The sequence below is a fragment of the Tachysurus fulvidraco genome, chromosome 13 (genome assembly GCF_022655615.1).
Source record: "Tachysurus fulvidraco isolate hzauxx_2018 chromosome 13, HZAU_PFXX_2.0, whole genome shotgun sequence".
Lineage (NCBI taxonomy): Eukaryota > Metazoa > Chordata > Actinopteri > Siluriformes > Bagridae > Tachysurus > Tachysurus fulvidraco.
In genome coordinates, this window is record NC_062530.1 from 11,759,038 (window position 1) to 11,774,567 (window position 15,530).

The window sequence follows — 15,530 nt, forward strand, 5'->3', positions numbered from 1 at the left end:
TAGCAGATTGTCAGATTAGCCTGCTTGTTTGCTCCCTGGCCTTGGTTCTGGATTGTAACAGATTAATTTGGCCTGTTCTTAAACTATGTGCTATGTTGCAAGGAATAAGAGCAGCACCTTTCCGAATGGGATAGACACCATCAGGTCATAACAGGTCATAACAGCCGTGGCTTGCCTTTGAAAATCCTCCAATTATCTATGAAGCCTACGTAGAGCACTAATTGGATATCCAGCAGTTTAGCGATCATAACCTGCTGTAAGGTACATCTCCATGTCACATTGTGATGGGGCCAGAGCATGCTACAGCATCAGAAATCCTCTTTGCTAATTTAGTTTTGTCAATTTAGTTTGTTTGTCATACCAGCAAAACCAAAAATGTCCCTGTCATTCACTTTTACATTCTTGGACATTTGGCCACATATTCACATCGTCTTTGTTGGTCCATTTCAAGGACAGTTTTGGTCCAGAATTATCGACACAGATTGGAGAATTAGAAAATGGGCACTGTTTCCTCTTATACAGGACCAGTATTTTATACTTTTGATATGGGTAATTCATGGGGGAAGTCATGCCTGATGGTTAGAGAGTCTGACTCCTAAACCTAAGGTTGTGGGTTCGAGTCTCGGGCCAGTCACAACTGAGGTGCCCTTGAGCAAGGCACCGAACCCCCCAACTGCTCCCTGGGTGCCCACTGCTCCCTGGGCGCCCACTGCTCCAGGTGTGTGTTCACAGTGTGTGTGTGTGTGTGTGTGTGTGTGTGTGTGTGTTCACTGCTATGTGTGTGCACTTTGGATGGGTTAAATGCAGAGAAGAAATTCTGAGTATGGGTCACCATACTTAGCCGTATGTCATGTCACTTTCACTTTCATAACTCGGGAAAATTCTCAAAGCCTTAAAACTAGAAGGTCAGCCTGAAAGCCACTGACCTACCTAAATTACAATTAGACTTTTTATTGCTGACACAAGTCAATGCTGGAAAGGATTTGTCTTTGCCAATCAATGAATCCAACATCTCTGCTTAGGACCAAGAGGAAACAAAGTCTTCTGACTTATTCTTTACATAATTTCAGTGTTTCGCTACAGTAATGTGTTATCAAGATTTTAGTCCAAGTTAAATTCTGTGCTATGATAGTTTGGTGATATGGGATTCTAATTAGGTGGGGTGGTAGCTCAGTGGTTAAGGTGTCTGACAACTGATCAGGAGGTCATGGGTTCGAATCTTTCACAGTTCATCCACACATCTGATGGCATTGAATATACAAGTGTTATACTTCCAGGACAGAATTATATTTGTGTGTAAGCCAAAAGTGGCATATACATACACCCTCCAGTCAGTATTTTGAAGTTGGTGTTGTAGAGAAGAGAATGTTCTTACTGATGGTGCCGGAACTTAGAGCCTGTCTCCAAGTTGACACATCGTAGGGTGTCCTCCTCTCTTATACTTTTTGGTTACTAAAGACTGTTTTTTGGTTAGACTTAACTGATAACTCTATACTTATTACAACAAACACTGAGAAAACTCCTCAGACCTGGATGAGAATGAGCAAACTTCTTTATTGTGGTCAATCAGCCAACAATCTTCTAAGAGAAATTGCCAAGTTGAAAGTAGCAAATGAAAACCCCAAAAATCAATCAAAAACAAAAACTCTTGCGACGTTCTTGCAAAAGTAAAAAACACACACACCACACACAAGCGCGTGCACACACACTTCACCCCCAAGCCCCAGATATCTTCTCAATATATACCCTGGCGCTCCTAGCCTCCTCTTTGGTTCCCAGTATTTCTTGGAGTCCCATGGTGCCATATCACCTTATTTATCATCACCTCCTATGTTTTCTAAATACACTGACCTAATTTCCCCTTATTTCCCATCACCTTATTCCCATATGCCCATTTATGGGTTTTCCTCCCCTTAGTTCTCAGGACCTAGGTCTGTGAACCAATATCTTTTTCATTCTACATAACAAGTTATAGTTATGAGCTAAGGTCTGAGAACCCTGGTCGTCTTCATTCTACATAACAATTTATGAGCTAAGGTCTGGGAACCATGGTCTTCTCCATTCTACATAACAATTTTGTATTTGTTATTACAAATGTGCTCAAAAGAGCCTTCCCAGTCAGCAAATTTCCTTTGGCCCAGACTTGGGCCAGATAAACAGCTGAGCTGTGGCCCAGATTAGTTTGTGTTTGTCGGCCCAGATATGGCCCACATCTCCTTTGCCAAAACTGAACCAAAGCAGTGCCATAAGTTTACCAAGCATGAGCCAAATGTAATTTATGTGGCCCAGATATGGCACACCTCTTCTTTGCCAAAACTGAACCAAGGCAGTGCCATAAGTCCACCAAGCATGAGCCAAATGTAATTTTATGTGGCCCAAATATGGCACACCTCTTCTTTGCCAAAACTGAACCAAGGCAGTGCCATAAGTCCACCAAGCATGAGCCAAATGTAATTTTATTTGGCCCAAATATGGCACACCTCTTCTTTGAAAGAACTGAACCAAAGGAGTGCCATAACTCCACCAAACATGAGACAAATAATACAATTTAACGTGGCCCAAATATGAGCCTTATATGCAATTTTAGTATGGTTGAGTTCTGTTAAAATTTATTGGCCCATATGTTCCACACATGCAGCTGACAGTATGTAAAAGTCTTATTAACTTGAAGGTAAATGAAACACTCAACAACAAATGTACTCAAAACAATTTACTTCAAAACAAGTGTTTAAATAATTACAGCTTTAAGAGTAAACATAAGAATACATTTAAGAATGTATTCAACTCAGTAATAAAAATCACAGAAAAAATGTTTTGATGTGCCCTAATGAGGGTCGGCAGTGTTTTGTTGGGCCTTGTGTTTCTTAATTCGCTCCCTCCTACCCCCCTCTCGGTCTCTGCAATAAAGATGAATTTAAATAATGCTAGCAGCAATACAACCTGGAAGTTAGAGCTGGAGAATAATGGGGAAAAAATAATTTAATATAAATTTCCTCCTTTAATATTTTAATTGCAATAATTAACCACCTCTGATTGACCAAAAAAAAAATTTTCCAGTATATTTTCGAAAGGAATTGCAAATTGTATTTTTCAATATGTGGGCCATAATAATGGCATAATTTCTTATGACAAATTATTTAGATTTTGTTTTTAGAATACTTTTTCACCAACTGGTTAAAATTTACACTGGATGTATTCTTTAAAAAAGACATGCATGACTTTCAGTGCATGAGAGAGATTCCAAGGGATTGTCTGCAAAGTGCAAATCCCGAAAAGCGAATACTAAAAAACAGTCAATAACCACTGTAATACACTGTACTGTCACCAGATTCAGCTCACACATCACCGATGTCCTGATAGTTATACCACAACACTTACTTGGGGGGAAATGTGTTTTACTTTTGGGGGAAATATTTTCATATAAAAAAAAAAACATAAAAATGATACAAAAAGACATTTCTCCCAAGTTGACTGTTTTTAGTATTCGCTTTTCGGGTTTTGCACTTTGCAGACGGTCCCTTGGTTCGCACATAGAGACATGTATTTTGTCCACTGTGGAGGAAATCTGATTTTGAGGAAAATTGGGTTGTAGCTGCCTCTCTACATTACTATGGTAGAAAAGAGGTGTTATTTGTGTAGTAACAGAGTTTAGCTCAGGAGTTATTGACTTGGGAAACTTCAATCTGTGAATATGCGGCCAACTTTACTTAAGTACTGTTGATTTATAGCCAAAAACATCGGAATTTAAAATGCCAAACCAGCGGAGCCCTAGCGTACATTAAACTGTATTGTTAAACTGAGGAAAATATTAGTTAATTTGACCCCTTCCTCAATTAAACTAATAACTAAACGCTTAATAACACGCAATATTGACACATAATGCTGCATATTTCAATTATATGACTGTAAAGTGCCACTCACTTACCTGAACGTAGCTTACACAGTCGTGAGGAAAGCAGAAATGCCGGCCACTGCCCGAGTCTCAGTCACATTCGCGCCGTAGTCTCACTCCACCAATAGGGAAGATGCATAGCAACCTGAGGTGTCATTTCTTGGTGGTGTCATTAACAAGGCTGTAGCGTTGTTCACTTACTTTGTCTTTGATGGGGCATGTCTTTTTAAAGTAATGCTTTAAAGTTTTTGCTGGTGTTGAGATTTCTTTCAGTAGTCCCTATATCTGTTTCAACCTTTACCAGTTGAGCTTCTCTTGATTTGTTCTTACCTCTGATTCTGTGAGATTTTCCTAAGCATTTCCTAAGCATTTACAGATAAAATAGTCACAGTTGTGTGAATTTGACTCATAGTAGATACAGTTGCAATCAGAAATATTCATAATTATCAATTATAGCTTTGTGAACTCTATAATGATCTTTCATTTGCTTTAGCTGTGATATGTAAATAAACCCCACCCACAAAGGTATTCAAAATGAGTTGCAAGCATGGATAAGGAGCAAAGAAGCCTTCACAAAGGCTGAGAGAGGAGATTATTTCATCACACCTGAAGGGCCTTGAGTATAAAAGATTTCCAAAAAATGTAACATTCCAAGAGACACAATTGGGAACAACTTATGGAACAGCTGCAAATATTATTTATTTTGTTGATAAAATAAACCTTGATCATTGCACTTTGGATCAGTCCATTGGATCATTCAGTAAGGCAATGATCCCAAGCATACCTCCAAGTCAACTAAAGGTTGGATGAGAAAAAGTTCCTGGAATGTCCTGGAGTGGCTATCTCAGTCACCAGGTTTAAATCCAATTGCAAATCTTTGGTGTAATATAAATAAGGAAGTTGCAGCACAGAAGCCATGAGCTAGAGGCTTTTGCGCATGAAGAATAGGCAAAGATTCCAATGGAGAGTTGTAAGAAGCTTGTCAGCACTTACCAAAAATGTTTTAGAATTTATAAAAGCTAAAAGATGCTCGACAAAGTGAAACTTGGGGTTGAATAATAATGCACATGTGCTAAGTAAGAGTTTAAAACTTTAAACTTGAAATTAAGTCAACGTCTGTTGTCAAAATAACTTGTATCAATAAATATTTTTTCTTGTTTAATTTTTTTGTCATTTATTGTCACTATTGTTTATCAACATCATTATAAAGTCTTTCTGATTGCAACTGTGTATATATAAGGAATACAGTGATTTTAAACTTCACTGTCTGTAGTCAGAATCAATAACAATGAATATACAACAGTACCATAAATGATCTGTGTAACCCCCCCCCATCTTTTATAAAAAATGGTTTTTGCTATCCTACACTTTTGAATATGTTGTCTCAGTCTTTGCTAATTCTAGTATATATCAAAAAATTACCTGAAATTGTTCCTTTTCCTTTGCAATGGCCAGTTAATTAAAAGACTAGCAAAGTGCTTATGCCAATCTTCAATATTTGAGTAGCATCACTATTTAAATATGACTGTCATAGTTCACTGACGTTATTCAGTATATTTCCAATTTTATGATGTTGCCATTGTCATTTAAAATTTAAAACCAAAATAAAATATTTACTATTCACTAATTACACAATAGTAGAGCTCCAGCATTACAAAGATGTGATTTTACATCTAAATCCTCACGTCTAGTTCTTTTTTTTTTTTTTTTTTTTTTTTTAGATATTTGCTGTCTCTACCTGTGACATTCATATTTTAGTCACTTCCATTCTGATATTAACCTGCTCAGACTCATTTTCTAGTTCAACAAATAGTTTTTCTGTATATAACTGTTGGTTGCTAGCATTCAGTGACATTTTATGGTTATAAGAGAGTATGTACTACAATCAGTTTCAGCATTTTTTTCGTTTTTGCTTAATTCTTCTGAAAATTATTATATATATATATATATATATATATATTTTTTTTTTTTTTCAAATCTAGTCTGTCAGTGAATTTATGTTGTGAATTGGTAAATTAATTGTCCTCTTTTGAATCAGGTATGTCAGCTGTCAAATATAAATTTGTATGTTTAACTGTAGGATGATAAAGGAGGAGAGAGAGTCCTGCAGAAAAAGTGGACCACCTTTCTAAAAGCACAGCTCCTCTGCTCATTGCCTGGTGATGGCTTCCCTTTTAACATCATTCAAGACATATTTGTCTTGACACCCAGTAAGGAGGACTGGAAGAGCACTGTGTTCTATGGAGTTTTCACATCTCAATGGTAGGTATTAGCTGTTTGGTGACAAATGCTTGATTGAAAACATGACCGACAAATGTGAACATGTATTGAATTTGTGCAAACTGGTACAGTTGGCTAAGTATTGTTATATAGCAAAATACATGAGATATATGAAATTTTTTATGTATTTTTTTTTTGACCCAGATGCTTTGTTAATGTCACTTTGGAATACCAGGATTGAACGGTTTCCTGTGTAAATGAAAGCTTACAAAACAAGTTCACTTCCATGTCATATCATATTTTTTTTCACCCACAGCCACTGATTTTCGGTGTGTTGGCTTTTGATTCACTGTGTAATAGGCTGAAACACTGGTTAGAAAAAAAAATGGGTTGCAAGAAGCATACCTTAAAAGACACAAAAGAGAAACACATACGTCATTCTGTTTTTCATAGATTGTCTTTGGTCTGTAAGAGGTTTCAGGCAGAAGAGATTTCTTTTGTTCTCATCCAAATTGTTCATGTCCTTGCGTATTTTTAAGTTGTGAACTAGTGTAAATTATTGGAATACAAATTAATTATATCGATCACGGTACAAGATGACAGTCATTTCTTTTAAAGCTTCTTTGTGACAATGTTTACTGTTAATAGCACTATATAAATAATGTTGAACTGTGTTTTTTTTGTTGTTTTCAGGTATAAAACAGCAATTGGAAGCTCCGCTGTGTGCACCTTTACCATGAGTCAAGTGGAGGAGGTGTTCAATGGTCGCTATCGGGAAGTTAACAGGGAAACACAGCAGTGGTATACCTATAATAACCCTATCCCAGAACCCAGACCTGGATCGGTATTTACCTTTTTATCGGAATAACCTTGTTTTGGTTGTGGGATTTTTAATACTTCATACAGTCATAATATTTTGTTCACATATAAATTCTAATCTGAAAGTATTGTAAAAACAAGAACAATTATTTTCTTACTGTTGAATAGTAAAGACATTTGGCATTTAGATTAAACAATGAATATGAGATGCTAGATCAGAATTTCAGATTTCATTTCTTGATATATACATCTTGATGATCATGGACATATTGGTGACAGACCACCACATTTTTTAGGTGAGCAGAATATTGGAGCAGTCTTAAAGTACACTTGGTATTTGTTGAAAAAACTCTGCTTGCAATAAATGTGTTGCATTCTTTTCAGATGCCTTTTCAAGCTTGTACTGCAGCTTTTTCTGTTCTTGTTTGTGAAATGGCAATAGTAAATTTCTCTGGCATATAACTATTCAGTAAGTTAAACAGTGATTCAAAAAACCTTACTAGAGACATCAAGCCATTTCTGAAGTTTATATGATTCACCTGTGAAACTGAAAATATACTCAATTTGAGACAGAATAATGATTGTTTGACAATAAACTAAGAATATTTAAGGAATATATAAATATATGATTATTTAAAAAAAAAATTTCTTTGATGTTAACAGCTCTTGTGCACATACTTGAAGACATATCTGTACATGTTATGTTACCTTAACCTTCTCTGGTCTTTCTGGCACTGATATAAGAAAAGTGTGGACCTAGGATTAATACGTGCTGTGAGCTATAATACTTTCTGTAACATTCCTGAGTAGGTAGAAAAAGTGAGAGAGAGAGAGAGAGACAAGGTGTATTCTCAATCTCACAGAGTTTTAGAATATTTTGTTTTTATTTCAGTGCTATCGCTATCACACAAATGCATAAATATATACATAAATATCTAAATGCTTTACATGTTTAAATCCCTGTTGACATTCACTTTTGGAGAGCGCACATGTTTTGGTGTGTAATCCTTACTTCTTGTTCCTCTTACTTCAAACCGGGCCTTGGCTATACCTCTACCACACTTTCATTTACTCTTACTGAGAATTAGGAGATTTTGCTGCCACACAAATTGACTGTCAGCATTGAGTGCTGCCCCATCTTCTAGATACGTGTTTTTCTGCTTTCCACAGCAGTGGTGCTGAAGTCTTTTTGAGTCCTAGACCCACATGGCATATCTCCTGGACAGGCAATCTGCATTGCTATGGTGGACCAGTAGCAGATAGGAACTATCAATTGAACAGATAGGAACTATCAATTTACCCAAATGTTGGTCTCCTCTGCCTTGGCTTTCCACTGCAATGTTACGTGCTTGGTCACTAGAATGAAATGCTAGCCTGCCAGGTAGTAGCAGAGCTCCACAATAGCCCACTTTATTGCCAGGGCTTTTCACTCCATAGCTACATATTTCTTCTTGGCAGGGCTCCCTTTCCTTCCAGTGTAGAGGACTGCACCCAGTCCTGTCTCTAAGTTATTTATGTAGACAATGAAGGGGTGAATGAAATACGAAAGTGGATTTATGTGATAGAGTATTTGGAATGCTATATTCATTCCATCTGTCACAACCGGCTCAAGTCATGACAAAAAAAAGGGAGGACGCAGTGAAAACCAAAATACCAGTTAATCTTTAATAAATAATTGTGAATAATTAATCTGAGCTTTGGCAGAATGTTTTAACAGTTTACACGTGACACTGTAGTGGTGAACTCAAATGGAAAACAACCCCAAACAGATCCCAAGCGGAAAAAGATTTTCTAAACACAATCAACACCAAACTTAAATAAGGAGAGATAACAAGAAACAGGTGCACCTGATTTAGCAACACAGCTCCACCCACTGGCCGGCCGTAGCAGGGAAGCAGGAGACCCGTCACACACCCCCTCTAAAAAACAAAACCACCAATAATCAAAAAGAATCACAAAATAATACATCATTATCATGTTCCCTAATCAGCATTAATGCCATGTCAGTTACTCTCATAAGTCCAGTCCCTCAGTTCTTCATCTTCTTCCAGCAACCTTGACATCTAGGAAGCAAAATTTAAGAAAGGAAAGAAGAAACGGAGACAAGAATATGGGTACACCAGCAAAACATTCACACCGTTTGAATACGCGACAGGGCATCAGCAATTAAGTTTTCTGAGCCTTTAATATGGCGAATTTCTAATGAATAAGCCTGGAGAAATAGGCACCATCTCATAAGCCTCTGATTTGGGCTTTGTAGGGAGCGCAAAAATGTCCGCCGACCCCACATACACATCAAAGTGTTGCATCTTCTTACCTCAGCAACACATCCAAATACAAAAAACCGTTCCACATCCTTGTCATCAAATTTCGGAACCAATTTCAAACTACTCATATCAAATTTACGCAAATCATGCCCACTTCCTTACCCCATTCATGCCAGAAATGGTTCCATCTTTTATCAAATCCAAGCGATAACGTTCAAGATCCAATTATATCTTCTAAATGCTTATCTAGGACGGATAACAATTTCATAATGATTTGCGATTTCCAAAAGTTGGTCTTTAGAAAAGACCTCCAAAAGATCATCTGACGGAGTTTTAATAAACTCCTCGACGTAAACCATAACAAATCACGGTAAGCCTATTTTAATACATAGGTAACAAAATTGAAGTGCAGTTCCCCCTAACTAAACCATAAACTAAATAACCCTAGTCTTCATATAGTTACTTGCGGCGGGTATTTACACACTATAAACCAGTGTTCACAAAAACAACCAATTGACTAGTTGCCATTACAAAACATGGACGTGTTCCCGAGCTACTGCTCCAACCGCTTTTACCATACAAAAAAAAACAATATACCTAATTCACTGCAGCCCTCCAAAACTAAAGGATCAACGAATAACGAATATCAATGGAATTTACAACTAATTAACCAAATTAAAGTCGTGTACAAACATACACAAATTGCAAAAACGGACGAGCCCCCACTTTTGTCACAACCGGCTCAAATCATGACAAAGAAAAGGGAGGACGCAGTGAAAACCAAAATACTAGTTACTGTCTAATAAATAATTGTGAATAATTAATCTGAGCTTTGGCAGAATGTTTTAAGTTTACACGTGACAGTGTAGTGGTGAACTCAAATGGAAAACAATACTTAGAAAATAATAAAGAAACAAAACAGAAAACAACCCCAAACAGATCCCAAGCGGAAAAAGATCTTCTAAACACAATCAACACCAAACTTAAATAAGGAGCGATAACAAGAAACAGGTGCACCCGATTTAGCAACACAGCTCCACCCACTGGTCGGCCATAGCAGGGAAGTAGGAGACCCGTCACACATCCATCCATCCATCCATCTTCTTCCGCTTATCTGGAGCCGGGTCGCAGGGGCAGCAGTCTAAGCAGGGACGCTCAGATTTCCTTCTCCCCAGACACTTCCTACAGTACTTCCGGGGGAATACCGAGGTGTTCCCAGGCCAGCCAAGACATAGACCCTCCAGCGTGTCCTAGGTCTTCCCCAGGGCCTCCTCCCAGTTTGACATGCCTGGATCACCTCCTCAGGGAGGTATATTGATTCCAAATAAACATTCATTGGCATTGTATAAAAGATTTTTCAAGGCACTGGCCTTATAAGACTTACAGTAACTATACAGTAAGTTAAACAGTGACTGAAAAAACTTCAATATAGACCCATTGCTGAAGTTTATATTATTCAACTGCAAATCTGACATTAAAATAAGAAACAAACTAAGATGCATCTTAATATGATTATCAAGCTAATATCACATAATGATTTAACATTGTATACTTACAGAGATTGCATCTAACACATTCAAAGAAAGATACCGCTTTTGTAGGAGTTACTGACACAGAGCAGCTACCACATTCTGCTGACTCATTACAGTAGTACAGAAAATTTCTGCTGAGCTAATCTATGACTGCTTTTTAAAATTAAAGTCAAAACTAAAGGTAGATATACACAAAATAATAATCCAGTGAAAAATCAATCAAATCAAAATGTGTGCTCAAGTGGGTTCCGGACTGATAATTTACTTTGTTAGTCTAAACCCTTCCACCTTTCTACCCACAAAGTCCTTTGTTGTGTTGGCAGTGTGTTTTGGCTCATTGTCCTGCTGTAAGATGAAGTTCTCCACAATGAAATTGTATGTATTTTTTTAAAATAACTTAAATAAGTTTAAATAAGCAAATATTATTCGGTAGACTTCGATTCAATTTTGCTACTGCCATCATGATTTACATCAATTAAGATTAGTGTGTCTGTTCCAGAAGCATTAATGCAAGCCCAAGCTATGCCACTACTTCCACTGGGCTTAGCAGATGAACTTATGTTTCTGAAGAGCAAATACTTTTTTTTTGCGCCTTTCAATCACATTGGTATAGTTTAAAAACAGTTTTGTGTCTCGTTTCTGTATTTCTTTGTGAATTTTTTATCTTCCAAAATCTTACTTCTACTAAGTGTTTTTAATCAAGATGTTATGATCTTTATATTTCCCGTCTCAAAGTCTTCTTTATACAGGGGATTGTCATACCTTCAACCCTACCCTTTGGAAGTTGTTGTGATGTCACTGTCTGTTGTTTTTAGAGTTTTCTTTTGAGTTGTTACAATGTTTATAAGCTTTTTTGTTTACATTTTATTACCTATTTATGTTTGTCTTTTATCACAGAAACTGCTCTTTGGTCTGGATGTTGGTTTAATATATATCAGAAGGATTTGTAGATTTTCATCTTCACAGTCCACTCCCTTCACTACACCCTTCGGGCAATGAAAGAAAAACTCACAATGGTCAGAGAAAAAACTTTAATCTGACAAAAGTAATAATAAATAAAGATTCTACGAATGTTAACCAATGAAAGTCAGACATTGCTTTTCAACCATGTTTCAAATGAATTATTTAAAAAAATAAACTCATAGAACAGGCCTAGACAAAGATGATGGTACCCCTAGAAAAGACTGAAAATAATGTGACCAAAGGGACATGTTAAGTCAAGGTGTGTCCACTAATTAGCATCACACGTGTCTACAATCTTGTAATCAGTCAGTGGGCCTATATATAGGGCTCCAGGTAGTCACTGTGTTGTCTGGTGACATGGTGTGTCACCAGACAACACAGTGGACACTCAACATGGACCAGAGGAAGCGAAGGAAAGAGTTGTCTCAGGAGATTAAAAAGAAAATTATAGACCAGCATGATAAAGGCTATAAGACCATCTCCAAGCAGCTAGATGTTCCTGTGACTACAGTTGCACATATTATTCAGAAATGTAAGATCCATGGGACTGTAGCCAACCTTCCTGCAGGAGGAAAATTGATGACAAATCAAAGAGACAGATAATCCGAATAGTAACAAAAGAGCCCAGAAAGACTTCTAAAGAGATCCAAGATGAACTTCATGCTCAAGGAACATCAGTGTCATCCATTGTTGTTTGAGCCACAGTGGACTACATGGGAGACGACCAAGGAGAACATCATGGTTGAAAACAAATCATAAAAAAGCTAGAATGGAATATGCCAAACTACATGTTGACAAGCCACAAAGCTTCTGGGAGAATGTCCTATGGACAGATGAGACAAAAATGGAACTTTCTGCCAAGGCACATCAGCTCTTTGTTCACAGACGGAAAAATGAAGCATATGAAGAAAAGAACACTGTCCCTACTGTGAAACATGGAGGAGGCTCTGTTATGTTCTGGGGCTGCGTTACTGCATCTGGCACAGGGTGTCTTGAATCTGTGCAGGGTACAATGAAATCTGAAGACTATCAAGGGATTCTAGAGAGAAATTTGTTGGCCAGTGTCAGAAAGCTTGGTCTCAGTCTCAGGTCATTTGTCTTGCAACAGGACACTGACCAAAACCTCCAGCTAAAAACACCCAACAATGGCTAAGAGGAAAACATTGGACTATTCTAAAGTGGCCTTCTATTAGCCCTGACCTCAATCCTATTGAGCATCTTTGGAAGGAGCTGAAACATGCCATCCGGAAAAGACACCCTTCAAACCGGAAACAACTGGAGCAGTTTGCTCATGAGGAGTGGGCCAAAATACCTGTTGAGAGGTGCAGAAGTCTCATTGACAGTTACAGGAATCGACTGATTGCAGCAAAATATTAAGTTAGGGGTACCATCATTTTTGTCTAGGCCTGTTCCATGAGTTTATTTTTTAAAATAATTCAGTTGAAGCATGGTTGAAAAGCAATGTCTGACTTTTTCATTGGTTAACATTCATAGAATTTTTATTTATTATTATTACTTTTGTCAGATTAAAGTTTTTTCTGTGGCCATTGTGAGTTTTTCTTTCATTGACCGAAGGGTACCAACAATTTTGTCCACGTGTGTATTCAGTTCATTGTCATTTCGTGACTGGACAACTGCAACCAGTTAGTGCCATACAACTTATACAATCATCTAAACTATAGATACAAATAATATGCAAATACAGAAGATATATTTTTAAAAAATGTGATTTTAACCTTCTGAGTTTCTCCCACAGCACCTCATGTCTAAGCTCCCTCCACTGGCTTTCAGCAGCTGCTTACATCAGAACACCAATGCTTGCCTACAAAGACAAAAACAGACCAGCCCCCACTTACCTTATAGCTCTTATCATACCCAGCTTGTCACAATTGATATTTCCCACCATCTTTCATGGTACAAGAACGGTACACATTAAGATTCTTCTTTGTTCTGGCATGTATTTGGTGTAATGAACTTACCCTAGGTGTATGAAGAGCTAAGTCACTGGCAGTTTTCATGCGATGTTTAAATTTATTCCTGAAATACTTACAGTATCTCAAAAAAGTGAGTACACCCCTCACATTTCAGCAACCATTTTAGCACATCTTCTCAAGAAACACTCACTCACTCACTCATCTCCTACCGCTTTATCCGAACTACGTCGGGTCACGGGGAGCCTGTGCCTATCTCAAGCGTCATCGGGCATCAAGGCAGGATACACCCTGGACGGAGTGCCAACCCATCGCAGATGCCAATTAACCTACCATGCATGTCTTTGGACCGGGGGAGGAAACCGGAGTACCCGGAGGAAACTCCGCACACACAAACTCCGCACACACAAGGCGGAGGTGGGAATCGAACCCCGACCCTGTAGGTGTGAGGCGAACGTGCTACCCACTAAGCCACCGTGCCCCCCCTTCTCAAGAAACAATACTATAGAAATGAGATTTATATATATTTTAGAGTAGTCAATTGATGCTTGTATAGTGGTATGGATTTACTGTCCTCTAAAAATTACTTAACATACAGCCATTCTTCTTTCGGCTTTTCCCTTCAGGGGTTGCCACAGCGAATCATCTTTCTCCACCTATCCCTAAATTAATTACATCCATGTACCTCCTCTTTGGCCTTCCTCTTTGCCTCCTGCCTGGCAGCTCCATGTCCAACATTCTCCTACCAATATACTCACTCTCCCTCCTCTGAACATGTCCAAACCATCTTAATCGGGCTTCCCTAACTTTGTCCCCCAAACGTCCAACATGAGCTGTCCCTCTGTTGTACTCGTTCCTAATCCTGTCCAATCTTGTCACTCCCAAAGAGAACATCAACATCTTCAGCTTGGCTACCTCTAGCTTTGACTCTTGTCTCTTCTTCAGTGACACTGTCTCTAAACCATACAGCATGGCCGGTCTCACCACTGTCCTGTACACCTTCACCTTGATTCTCGCTGATATTTTCCTATCACACAGAACTCCTGACACCTTTCTCCACCCATTCCAACCTGCCTGCACTCGCTTCTTTATCTCTGTCCCACTCTCATTACTCCCATTACTCTGGACTTTTGACCCCGAATACTTAAACTCCTGTACCTTCTTCACCTCTTCACCCTGTAACCTTATTTTTCCACTTCCCTCCCTTTTAATTCACACACATGTACTCAGTCTTACTACGACGGACTTTCATTCTTCTTCTCTCCAGTGCAAACCTCCACCTCTCCAGGTTTACCTCCACCTGCTCTCTGCTCTCACTACAGATCACATTGTCATCTGCAAACATCATCGTCCAAAGAGACTTCTGTCTGACCTCCTCTGACAACTGGTCCATCACTATAGCAAACAGGAAGGGGCTCAGAGCCGATCCCTGATGCAGTCCCACCTCCATTTTGAACTTCTCTGTCTGACCTACAGCACACCTCACCACTGCCCTGCTCCTCTCATACAGTACATGTCCTGCACCACTCTGACATACTTCTCTGCTACTCCTGACTTCCTCATACAGTACCACAGCTCTTCTCTTGGCACCCTGTCATACACTTTCTCCAAGTCTACAAACACCATCCCTATACTTCTCCATCAAAATTCTCAGAACAAAAATTGCATCTTTTGTGTTCTTCTGGGCATGAAGCCATACTGCTGCTCACAAATTTCCACTACCTTCCTTAACCTAGCTTCCACTACTCTTTCCCACAGCTTCATTGTATGGCTCATCAACTTTATCCTCCTATAGTTGCTGCAAATCTGCACATCACCCTTATTCTTAAAGATCGGAGCTAACACACTTCTCCATTCCTCAGGCATTCTCTCACTCTCTAAAACCCTGTTGAACTAACTAGTTAAA

The 15,530-nt window shown here is 38.5% G+C and overlaps 1 protein-coding gene across 5 annotated transcripts in view; it reads left to right on the forward strand.

The window, feature by feature from the left end:
* Window positions 1-15,530, forward strand: part of sema4ba (sema domain, immunoglobulin domain (Ig), transmembrane domain (TM) and short cytoplasmic domain, (semaphorin) 4Ba) — an 86,933-nt gene that overhangs the window by 57,505 nt on the left and 13,898 nt on the right. For all 5 annotated transcript variants that reach the window (XM_027174703.2, XM_047822032.1, XM_027174700.2 and 2 more), the window contains 2 exons: window positions 5,973-6,154; window positions 6,806-6,956. In XM_027174703.2, the coding sequence (XP_027030504.1) occupies window positions 5,973-6,154; window positions 6,806-6,956 (333 nt within the window). The remainder of the gene's footprint in view (window positions 1-5,972; window positions 6,155-6,805; window positions 6,957-15,530) is intronic.